Source organism: Salmo salar, chromosome 13 (assembly GCF_965601325.2).
Source record: "Salmo salar chromosome 13, fSalSal1, whole genome shotgun sequence".
Classification (NCBI taxonomy): domain Eukaryota; kingdom Metazoa; phylum Chordata; class Actinopteri; order Salmoniformes; family Salmonidae; genus Salmo; species Salmo salar.
Genome location: NC_138303.1, coordinates 87,188,929 through 87,201,953, shown reverse-complemented (window position 1 = coordinate 87,201,953; position 13,025 = coordinate 87,188,929). Strand labels below are relative to the sequence as shown.

The following is a 13,025-nucleotide window of genomic DNA, read 5'->3' as shown; positions in this document are numbered from 1 at the left end:
TGAAATAAAAAAAATCCTAATAAATCTACATACAATACCCCATAATGACAAAGCAAAAAGAGGTTTTTAGAAATGTTTGCAAATATATTAAAAATAAAAAAGACAAACACCTTATTTGCAAAGGTATTCAGACCCTCTACTATGAGACTTGAAATTGAGCTCAGGTGCATCCTGTTTCCATTGATCATCCTTGAGCTGTTTTTACAACTTGATTGGAGTTCACCTGTGGTGAATTAAATTGATTGGACATGATTTGGAAAAGCACACACCTGTCTATATAAGGTCCCACAGTTGACAGTGGATGTCAGCGCAAAAACCAAGCCATGAGATCAAAGGAATTCTCCGTAGAGCTCCAAGACAGGATTGCATCGAGGCACAGATCTGGGGAAGGGTACCAACACTTTCTGCAACATTGAAGGTCCCCAAGCACACACTGGCATCCATCATAATTTTAAACGGGAGAAGTTTGGAACCACCAAGACTCTTCCTAGAGCTGACCACCCAGCCAAGTTGAGCAATCGGGCTCCCAAGTGGCGCAGCGGTCTAAGGCACGGCATCTCAGTGCTAGAGGTGTCACTGCAGACCCTGGTTTGATTCCAGGCTGTATCACAACTGGCCGTGATTGGGAGTCCCATAGGGTGGTGCCCAGCGTCGTTGGGGTTTAGCCGGGGTCAGCAGTCATTGTAAATAAGAATTTGTTCTAAACTTACTTGCGTAGTTAAAGGTTAAATAAAAAAATGTAATTGGAGGAGAAGGGCCTTGGTCAGGGAGGTGACCAAGAACTGATATGGTCATTCTGACAGAGTTCCAGAGTGCCTCTGTGGAGATGGGAGATCCTTCCAGAAGGATAACCATCTCTGCAGCACTTCACCAATCAGGCCTAATTCACGTCAGAATTAGACGTTCATCCATGTTTCTCAAACGTCAAATTTCGAAGTTGTTCCAAATCTTCGAAGCATTGAGTTTAGGCATTAATTCCACATTTTTAAGGTTAGGGTTAAGTTTAGGCATTAACTCCAAATTCTTAAGGTTAGGCATTAACTCCGAATGGTTAAGGTTTGGGATAGGCTTAAAACATAAATATCAAAAACAACTTTCTGTCGCTGGATTCGAACATGCAGCCTTTGGAACCTGAGGCAGATGCTTACGCCCATCCACAACGCCATAGCAAAAACTGAAACTTACTTGAAGGTAACAACTCTCGCTGTTCCCCCTTGTGGCCGGTTTCCACGTCATCTCCCAATGTCCTCAGACATGGATGGACGTTGAATACTGACTTGTAACACAGGTGATCTGCCTGAAGTGGACACTAATACCACATATAAATAAATTGTTTAAACCACGGCAGAGATGCGTTTGTTTCAATTGGAAGCTTTATTTTAATATAGGCTTTTATTTAAACAAATAGGAGAATGCTTAAATTAGCATTATTTAGAGACTCCCCCCAAAGTCTCATTCAGTGAAGCTGAGCACCCCCTTGGCTCTCCTGTAATTCACACACTGACCTTTATTAAGTTCTCACCAAAAGTTGTACAAATGCTGAGGCTGGCTAACCTTCAGAGAGGGCTGCAGAGATATGCCCTACAGCAGTGGTCACCAAAGGGACTGGTGGTCGATCTCCAGGGTGTTCCTAGTCGATCGCAAAACATTTCTATAAAAAAACAATGATAAAGCCTTGCACTGTTTTCCCACAGTTCTGTTAACGACGGTGAGGGCAGGTGTTCAGCAGGCAGAAGCGAATGACACTGTCTATTGGTGTCGCTCCCGGTAGCTAGCAAGGAGGACTCCGGTAGGCGGGGACGAAATAACTCAGATTATACTTTTATTTCCCTTTTGACCCACATTCAAAAGTGTCACAAGCATGTAGTGCTCGAGGCGGGGGCATTCATAGAGGAACCAATGGGATGCTTGAGGGAATGCCCAGAATTACAGGCTGAAGGTACAAACTCCACCTACTCGGTGACTCAGTTTCGCCGTCAGCTTGAAGACGGTGTCCCCTTTTAGGTCAATCTTAGCTGAGGGACGGTCCGACGGTGGAGGATGAGACTGAACATCAGATGCAGGACAATCAGTCCAGTAAAATAAAGAAAGCATGTTCTTTACAGTTGAAGTGGGAAGTTTACATACACCTTAGCCAAACACATTTAAACTCAGTTTTTCACAATTCCTGACATTTAATCCTAGTAAAAATTCCCTGTCTTTGGTCAGCTAGGATCACCACTTTATTTTAAGAATGTGAAATGTCACAATAATAGTAGAGAGAATGATTTATTTCAGCTTTTATTTCTTTCATCACATTCCCAGTGGGTCAGAAGTTTACATACACTCAATTAGTATTTGGTAGCATTGCCTTTAAATTGTAGCCTTCCACAAGCTTCCCACAATAAGTTGGGTGAATTTTGGCCCATTCCTCCTGACAGAGCTGGTGTAACTGAGTCAGGTTTGTAGCCCTCCTTGCTCGCACGCACTTTTTCAGTTCTGCCCACAATTCTATGTGATTGAGGTCAGGGCTTTGTGATGGCCACTCCAATACCTTGACTTTGTTGTCCTTAAGCCATTTTGCCACAACTTTGGAAGTATGCTTGGGGTCATTGTTCATTTGGAAGACCCATTTGCGACCAAGCTTTAACTTCCTAACTGATGTCTTGAGATGTTGCTTCAATATATTCACATAATCTTCCTACCTCATGATGCCATCTATTTTGTGAAGTGCACCAGTCCCTCCTGCAGCAAAGCACCCCCACAACATGATGCTGCTTCACGGTTGGGATGGTGTGCTTCGGCTTGCAAGCATCCCCCATTTTCCTCCAAACATAACAATGGTCATTATGGCCAAACAGTCATCAGACCAGAGGACATTTCTCCAAAAAGTATGATCTTTGTCCCATGTGCAGTTGCAAACCGTAGTCTGGCTTTTTTATGGCGGTTTTGGAGCAGTGGCTTCTTCCTTGTTGAGTGGCCTTCAGGTTATGTCAATATAGGACTCATTTTACTGTGGATATAGATACTTTTGTAGCTGTTTCCTCCAGAATCTTCACAAGGTCCTTTGCTGTTGTTCTGGGATTGATTTGCACTTTTCGCACCAAAGCACATTCATCTCTAGGAGACAGAACGCGTCTCCTTCCTGAGCGGTATGACGGCTGCGTGGTCCCATGGTGTTTATACTTGTGTACTATTGTTTGTACAGATGAACGTGGTACCTTAAGGTGTTTGGAAATTGCTCCCAAGGATGAACCACACTTGTGGAGGTCTACCATTTTTTTCTGAGGTCTTGGCTGATTTCTTTTGATTTTCCCATGATGTCAAGCATAGAGGCACTGAGTTTGAAGGTAGGCCTTGAAATACATCCACAGGTACACCTCCAATTGACTCAAATTATGTCAATTAGACTTTCAGAAGCTTCTAAAGCCATGACATCATTTTCTGGAATTTTCCAAGCTGTTTAAAGGGACAGTCAACTTAGTGTATGTAAACTTCTGACCCACTGGAATTGTGATACAGTGAATTATAAGTGAAATAATCTGTCTGTAAACAATTGTTGGAAAAATTACTTGTGTCATGCACAAAGTACAGTCTTGGTCAAAAGTTTTGAGAATGACATAAATATTAATTTTCACAAAGTTTGCTGCATCAGTGTCTAGATATTTTTGTCAGATGTTACTATAGAATACTGAAGTATAATTACAAGCATTTCATAAGTGTCAAAGGCTTTTATTGACAATTACAGGAAGTTGATGCAAAGAGTCAATATTTGCAGTGTTGACCCTTCTTTTTCAAGACCTCTGCAATCCGCCCTGGCATGCTGTCAATTAACTTCTGGGCCCCATCCTGACTGATGGCAGCCCATTCTTGCATAATCAATGCTTGGAGTTTGTCAGAATTTGTGGGTTTTTGTTTGTCCACCCGCCTCTTGAGGATTAACCACAAGTTCTCAATGGGATTAAGGTCTGGGGAGTTTCCTGGCCATGGACCCAAAATATCGATGTTTTGTTCCCCGAGCCACTTAGTTATCGCTTTTGCCTTATGGCAAGGTGCTCCATCATGCTGGAAAAGGCATTGTTCGTCACCAAACTGTTCCTGGATGGTTGGGAGAAGTTGCTCTTGAAGGATGTGTTTGTACCATTCTTTATTCATGGCTGTGTTCTTAGACAAAATTGTGAGTGAGCCCACTCCCTTGGCTGAGATGCAACCCCACACATGAATGGTCGCAGGATGCTTTGCTGTTGGCATGACACAGGACTGATGGTAGCGCTCAACTTGTCTTCTCCGGACAAGCTTTTTTCCGGATGCCCCAAACAATCAGAAAGGGGATTCATCAGAGAAAATGACTTTACCCCAGTCCTCAGCAGTCCAATCCCTGTACCTTTTGCAGAATATCAGTCTGTCCCTGATGTCTTTCCTGGAGAGAAGAGGCTTCTTTGCTGCCCTTCTTGACACCAGGCCATCCTCCAAAAGTCTTCGCCTCACTGTGCGTGCAGATGCACTCACAGCTGCCTGTTGCCATTCCTGAGCAAGCTCTGTACTGGTGGTGCCCCGATCCCGCAGCTGAATCAACTTTAGGAGACGGTCCTGGCGCTTGCTGGACTTTCTTGGGCACCCTGAAGCCTTCTTCACAACAATTGAACTGCTCTCCTTGAAGTTCTTGATGATCCGATAAATGGTTGATTTAGGTTCAATCTTACTGGCAGCAATATCCTTGTCTGTGAAGCCCTTTTTGTGCAAAGCAATGATGACGGCACGTGTTTCCTTGCAGGTAACCATGGTTGACAGAGGAAGAACAATGATTCCAAGCACCACCCTCCTTTTGAAGCTTCCAGTCTGTTATTCGAACTCAATCAGCATGACAGAGTGATCTCCAGCCTTGTCCTCGTCAACACTCACACCTGTGTTAACGAGAGAATCACTGACAGGATGTCAGCTGGTCCTTTTGTGGCAGGGCTGAAATTCAGCAGAAATGTTTTTGGGGGAATCAGTTCATTTGCATGGCAAAGAGGGACTTTGCAATTAATTGAAATGCATCTGATCATTCTTCATAACATTCTGGAGTATATTCTAATTGCCATCATACAAATTGAGGCAGCAGACTTTGTGAAAATTTATATTTTTGTCATTCTCAAAACTTTTGGCCACGACTGTAGATGTCCTAATCGACTTGCCAAAACTATAGTTTGTTAACAAGACATTTGTAGTGGTTGAAAAACGAGTTTTAATGACTCCAACCTAAGTGTATGTAAACTTCCGACTTCAACTGTATATTTATGCTCACTCAGCTGTGCCTCACAAGTAATACAAGTGATGATCTATTACCAGTTTGATTATATACCTCATGTTTTGAAATATAATTTTAAAATGGTCTGAGAAGAACAACATTGGCAAGGCAATTCAAGCATATCCAATATGCAGTGATAAATGTATTGGGCATATAGCCTACTACACACCTCATTGCTACAAACTGTTTTGCATAGGCTTACGTTTTTTAAGTCATGTTTTAAAAAAGAAATCTGAGAGGTAAATCTCAGCCCTTAATTTTGACTCAAAGTGATCTTGGCTCACAAAAGTTTTGGGACCACTGCATTACAGTCACTCTCCACAGACTCTCTCTAGCTTTACCTCTCTCTTTATCCCTCTCTCTTTCTACCCCTCTCCCTTCCTCTCTGTCCCCCTTCTATCTCTTTCCCCCCTTTTCTCTCTCTCGCTCTACTCTTTCTCTCTCCATCTCTCTCTTCTTCACAGCAACACAGCACATTGACCCGCATCTGAGTGGGTCTCACAGCTCTGAATAGGCAACAGGAAATTAACTGCTGTGCCCCCATAAGGGCTTATCACATAAGAAGCGTGCAATTCCTCTCTTATGCACAGATTTGCTTCTTTAGAAAGATTATCCATGCGCATCACTGGACTGGATCACGTGCTGATGAACCCATCAAAGTGCTCATGAAAAGATACATAACTATATAACATCATTATGGGTGTGGGTTTTCTCCAGAGCATTTGCATTTTCTGAGGCTGATGCTGTAGAGAGGCTACAGGGACTTTGCATACTGTATATAACGTCTCAATTAAACCTTCATATAGGAGGATACTGTATACCCTATTTTGCATCAAAATAAGCCAGTCATTGACACTGCCTATTATTCCCATAGACATTTGTCAACTGCTCAGTCGTATGAGAAGCAGCAGGATGAAGCATTAAATTAAATGTTTGCAATTCAGATAATATCTTGCATGAAAGATTTTTTTTTACTGTCCATATTTCAGGCTTTGTGTTCCTGGCTTTCATTTTGTTGGTTTTCTGAATGCCTTTTATGCTGATGTATTATGCAGTGAAATTATTCCAAGCAACTTCATCCTCAAGATGCTCATTTGTGAGCTGGCCGTCTCCCTCTCCTCCTCGCGTATCTTAACATGCAAAGTCTGATGTTCCACTGTGATAGAATCAAATGTCCAAACTATCAGGCCAAGGCCTCTAATCACAGTAATGTGTGTTGGCCGTTTTGAAATTGATGTGTGGTTGATACTGTAGTTTACACATATGTTGGCAGTGGTATTTCCCTTTCTCCAGAATTGTCCTTGCATGTTTTTGGTGTATGCAAGGCTTAGGCCTCTTAGCATGCACAGCCCCACAAACATATTCTTATTGCATTTGACAATCAATTTAAACTGTGTCCCCAGCTTGGAACAAAGCTGTGCAGGAGGAAAATTAAGGTTATTTCATTGTTGCATCACACTGGAAGAGAAACATTGTCTCATTCTCCAGAGCAATATGTTTCTCCCCCCAAGCCATTCTGAAAACAATGGAAGGCTGGAGAGATCTAAGAAACAAAGAGAGTCCAATACTCCATCCAATCCACCACTCCAGGCTTTACGGTGCAATAAGGCATACCATTCTGGTTCCCATCCCCTAGCAAATGAGACCCCTTCAAGTGAATAATAAGGCACTTTATTATAAAGATTAGGAGAGAGTTGTATTGAGTCACTGCAAGCAGATTAGCATTGTGTGGGTATAAAGTGAATTTAAAGAATGGAATAGTTCAGTGATAGCGTATTATCATATATGTGACAGATCTCACCGTTCCAGATTTTCAGGCAAACAAAATGCAAGCATATCACCGTTTTTTTTAATGGAGCTCATTGCATTGATTTAGCGTTTTAAAACGCAGAAGAAAAATATGTTAATGTATTGTCAATTAGTGTTCTTTTTGTGGGAAGTTATTTTCAAACACTGAGCTGCCAGACGTCTCTCACAAGACAGACGTGTTCGGATGTGCTTTAAAACATTGGCTGCAGTGGGAAAACGTACCTCCAATTTCAATGCGCGAACACTATGTTGTCAGTATATTTTGTTACCTGTGTAGAGAAGTGTCAAATTATTCCTGAACGGATTCCTTTCATTCACGGACAATTGACTTGCATACAGCCCCTTCATCAGATCATCTCCGAGTGCTTGAAGGTGAGATGGCAACTAATTATATCCTCCACCAATCTGAATCATTCACCCCTATTGTGCAGGAACACTTACCACCCATTATTTGTGGTGGAAGAATGGTTTTTCATGATCCAATTAAACACAGGGGCGATTATATGGGAAGCTTTCTTTATTAGGACTTTGTCCAGCACCCTTAAGTATCCCACTCAGAATTAGTGAACTGTACCATGGAGCTTTTTATTTGAAATATGTATCCTTAGCTGAGTCTCATGGGAACACAGTGTGAGCACACGTCCAAAAATGACCTTACAGTGACCTTACTGCTTGTACAGAACGAGCACAACATACAGCTTTGTTTCTCAGTAGTCACATGCTATTATAAGGCTTTCACAAAATGTTCTCTATTATGAATTGCCCACTTGACATTTCTGAATATATGCCACAGACAGACAATGTCCAAGCAGTCTACACAGTTTATGTGCTATTCTTACTACTACATTTACATAACATTGCAATATAATGCATAATCAAAGACAATGGGACAACTGGAAAGGAAATGTTTCAGGAGAAACTTTGTGACATCCATCTATATGACAAGTACACTGAGAGTACAAAACATTAGGACAACAGCTCTTTCCATGACAGACTGACCAGGTAAATCCAGGTGAAAGCTATGATCACTTATTGTTGTCACCTGTTAAATCCACTTCAATCAGTGCAGATGAACAGAAGGAGACCGTTAAAGAAGGATTTGTAAGCCTTGAGACAATTAAGACATGGATTGTGTGTGTGCCATTCAGAGGGTGAATGGGCAAGACAAAATATTTAAGTGCCTTTGAATGGGGCATGGTAGTAGGTGCCTGGCGCACCGGTTTGATTGTGTCAAGAACTGCAACGCTGCTGGATTTTTCAAGCTCAACACTTTCCCATGTGTATCAAGAATGGTCCACCACCCAAAGGACATCCAACCAACTTGACACAACTGTGGGAAGCATTGGAGTCAACATGGGCCAGCATCTCTGTGGAACACTTTCGACACCTTGTAGTCCTTGCCCCGATGAATTGAGGCAGTTCTTAAGGCAAAAGGGGATGCAACTCAATAGGAAGATGTTCCTAACTTTTTGTACACTCAGTGTATATGCTTGTTAAACTGTGTTTTCCCTGCTCTAGGTTCGTCTAGAATGGCCCACCTACCTGGCTGTCAACCCGATGGACAACTCCCTGTATATCCTGGACAACAACATAGTGATGCAGGTGTCAGAGAGCAGCCAGGTGAGGATCGTGGCGGGCCGGCCCATCCACTGCCAGGTCCCTGGGATCGACCACTACCTGGTCAGCAAGGCAGCCGTCCACTCCACCCTGGAGGCAGCCAAGGCCATCACCGTGTCCCACCAAGGCACGCTCTACATCGCCGAGACGGACGAGAGGAAGATCAACCGCATCCAGCAGGTCACCACCAACGGGGAGATCTCTGTGGTGGCCGGGGCGCCCACTGAGTGTGACTGCAAGATCGACCCCAACTGTGACTGCTTTTCCGGTGGGTCCCCTGCTGAGCACGCCATTATGCCTCAGACTCAATTCAGCAGTCTATCAAAGGCCTGCGGAGAGGCTCTCTGGATGGACATGCTCTGAAGCAATGATTTGGAACTATTATAACCCGCCCAATGTTTATGGTTGCATCGGTCTAGCTTGACAAAACAAACAAGCTTTAACGTGTGAAATAGCTCAGTGGAGTGGTGGGATGAACAGCGAGTTTATTTCCCTTTCACACAACACTCCTCACTTTATTTTCTCGGATGTATTATTCATAACAACTTTATTTGACATTGCAACTTGTCAAACACCACATTATTATTCAGTAAAGTATGAATACATAAATAGTTGTTTATTATTGACTCTCATTTGATTCAATGTATTCTACCTTAGCTAGTTAAGTACTTAATTTCTTCATTGTCCTGTTCCCACAGGAGATGGTGGATATGCCCGTGATGCCAAGCTGAAGGCTCCCTCCTCCCTGGCTGTTTCCCCTAACGGGACTCTGTACATCTCTGACCTGGGGAACATCCGTATCAGGGCCCTGTCCCCCAACAGGCCCCAGCTCAACCAGAACAGCATGTATGAGATCACCTCTGTGGTGGACCAGGAGCTCTATCTGTTCAGTGTCAATGGCACCCACCTCCACACCCGCAGCCTGGTCACCGGAGACTACGTCTATAACTTCACCTACTCAGGAGAGGGCGATGTGAGCGCCGTGGTCACCAGTGACGGGACCATGGTCCATGTGCGCCGCGATGCCAACGGCGTCCCCCTCTGGCTACTGGTTCCCGGGGGTCAGGTCTATTGGCTCACGATCAGCAATGGGGGCGTCCTCAAGAAAGTCTCCGCCCTGGCGCATGACCTGGCGCAGATCAGCTACCATGGCAACTCGGGTCTCCTGGCAACCATGAGCAATGAGAACGCCTGGACAACAGTATATGAGTGAGTTTTCCACCACGCTCCTTCCTCTCTATTCATGTCAATTTCATTCTGCTTGATAATATCCTCTATTAGCACCCTTCAGATCATAGCCATATTCTTGTTCCTGTCTGCCTGTGTGAAGCTGTAAGTGCTTCACCACCTACACTCGCATTATATGGTAACATTTTGCTGCAGAATTTTGCTGCAGTTTTTTCAGTTGGGAATGTGTGAAATCTGAAAAGTATGTATAAATTACATTGTCTGAAAAAATGTAATATAATTGTAATTTCTAATAGATTATTTCCAAAATTATGTTTTTCTGTAATTGGGGCAAATCCATACGCTGGCCTGCAGAAATTGTCTTCTTTTTGTTGGCGATTCAAAGCCTCAAAGAACTGGGAATAGTGTGATTATATAAAATGTTTGCATAGGCATTTTTAGGGATTTGTTCAGGGGTGCTTTGGGTTTAAAATCCGTTCGGATGTCAGGGGCAAAGAATCCTTTTCACTGCCTCTTAATTTTGTTTGATCGGCAGTAAAACCCTCTCCTTTATTGTGTCTCTATGAAAAATCCTAAATCCACCGAAACCCCATTCTCAGACTGTCCTCAGTGTCCTGCGGTAAGACTGCCTTTGGAGGTCATACCTCATTGGCTCCTTTGTTCCAGCAGTATCATTATACTGCCTCCCAGTGGTGAAGCTGGGGAACTACACCTTTCAGAAAAGGAATATTCTGGAATCCACTGAAATATTACCATTTTACTACACAAAGTTGTCACAATGATGTAAGATCCACATTTCAGACATTGGTAGGATGTTATTTGACTGAGTGTTTCCTTGACCAGGTATAATTATGACGGTCATCTCATCAATGTCACCTTTCCAACGGGAGAGGTCAGCAGTTTCCACGGCAATATGGAGAAATCAGTGCGGGTGGAAGCAGACACTTCAAATCGGGAGAAATTCATCACAGCCACAAACTTCTCTGCTGCCAGCACTATCTATACATTACGCCAAGGTAGTAGTAAGGTTTCGCGTCATTTTCTCATCTCGTTATTTTTCATTATCATGCCGTAGCTTTTTATGTTGTCTGCTCACTACCAATGATGAAGCAAATATATTCCTCCCTGTATCTGTTATTTCGGTGTCCTCAACACATTGTTCACATGCATGTCTTTATGAGGTGAACCATTTTAATAACGGCCCAACAGCAATTTTATAGAGCCTTAAAATAACTTTGAGATGGCAGGTCTGACAAAAGTGTAGAGTTGTTGAGGAAGTAAACAGGAAAGAAATGAGGAGTAGTCTTCTTTCACAAAGTCACACCTCTGTTCTCACATATAGAGCCAGTGTCTCATCAAGTTTGGTTTGTAGAAATACAGTTACTCAAGGAGATACCAATGAAATGTCACATGGCACGTGCAATAATATACCATTCTGTTATCTCTACAATAAAATCTGTGAAGAATATAATTCATGCATTTTATTGAAGAGATGACAATGGTATTACTGGATGCCCTGATTGCTATAACTGCCATGTACGGTATGTAGTCTACAGTTGAACCAGTCTTCTGTTGCAATATGAGTTGTCCCTGTTGTCCCTGTGGTAATACTGAATGAGTTTAATCTCTCTCTTTCTCTCTCTCTCTCGCTGTCTCCCTCTCTCTTTTTCTCACACTCACTAATTCTCTATTTTTTTCACTCACTAATTCTCTCTCACACTAATTCTCTCTTTCACACACACTAATGCTCTCTGTTACGCTCTCTCTCTTTGTCCCATGGCCCCACACAGAGCATGCTCAGAACACGTACCGTGTGAGTTCGGACGGCTCTCTGTGGGTGACATTCGCCAGTGGCATGGAGGTGACCCTGAACACAGAACCCCACATCTCGGCAGGTGTGGTCAACCCCACGGTGGGCAAGTGTAACATCACCCTGCCAGGCGAGCATGCTCACAGCGTCATCGAGTGGAGGCAGAGAAGAGACCAGGCTAAAGGGAACTATACGACCTATGAACGCAGGCTCAGGGTGAGGAAGATGCAGAACAGACAGCGTGAACACAATACCCCTCACCATATGTTGTGTGTGGGAGGAATGTCTACATATGGTACAATATGTCAGCGTACTTATAACAGACCTAATGTCGCCCTATGGGAGTTTGATGACTCTTCCATAACACTGTAGGTCATGTTAAATAGGTGTGTGACTGACCTGCTCAATTTGGTCTTATGTAGCAAAATTTGAAAGTGTTTTTTAGATTGGATAAAAGTAGCGACTCAGAGCTAGAAAATTGTATATCGTATACTACAGTTGAGGAACAGTGGGAAAGTAATTCTGCTTTGAAAGTTGATAAACTTGTAACCCCACTTTTGAGAAAATGGCCCATGAATGTTTTGGTACACATACCGGAGAGCTCTTCTTTCTCTTCACCCATTCAAGATTGTTCACACCCTCTTAAGCCTTAGCCCTACCCATCTCTTTAAGGATTCACATGTGAGGCCATGTGCTAAACAGAGTGAGTATGGTAGTGTACTAAACAACCAAAGATTTCAAGACTAAAGGCTGGTTTATACTATGTCTGTAGACAGTTGTCGAAGTGACGTCATTCATTTTTAGGCAAGTCAGTTAAGAACAAATTCTTATTTACAATGACGGCATACCATGGCCAAACCCAGACGACGCTGGGCCAATTGTGCGCCACCCTATGGGACTCCCAATAACGGTCGGATGTGATTCAGCCTGGATTCAAACCAGGGACTGTAGTGACGCCTCTTGCACTGAGATGCAGTGCCTTAGACCGCCTTAGATTTTAACACCAATAAACCCATCTGTTTAAAAATGTATTTAGTATATGTCAATCTAGCCAACCAGGCAACTAAAAGCAACTTTCTAAACAATGTTTCTATCTTGTTCAAATAATAATAATGACCATATCTTATAGCTGACAATGTCTTAAATTTAGCTCATTTGTATTCATTATTACAGGAAAATCAACTCACAACAAGATCATTATTTACAAGTTAATTGCGAGCTTATTACAGAAAATACCTTACGGTTTTGAGTGTGAAACAAAAGTGGGGCATTCTACTGGAGAATTTCAGAACTTGGACACTGTCTCATTGGCCTAACGTTGTATAATAATTT

General features: G+C 42.9%; 1 protein-coding gene across 1 annotated transcript in view; it reads left to right on the top strand.

The window, feature by feature from the left end:
- Positions 1-13,025, top strand: part of tenm1 (teneurin transmembrane protein 1) — a 235,903-nt gene that overhangs the window by 212,480 nt on the left and 10,398 nt on the right. Inside the window, exons 24-27 of the mRNA XM_014137548.3 lie at positions 8,597-8,963; positions 9,394-9,904; positions 10,727-10,899; positions 11,674-11,909. Of these exons, the coding sequence (XP_013993023.1) occupies positions 8,597-8,963; positions 9,394-9,904; positions 10,727-10,899; positions 11,674-11,909 (1,287 nt within the window). The remainder of the gene's footprint in view (positions 1-8,596; positions 8,964-9,393; positions 9,905-10,726; positions 10,900-11,673; positions 11,910-13,025) is intronic.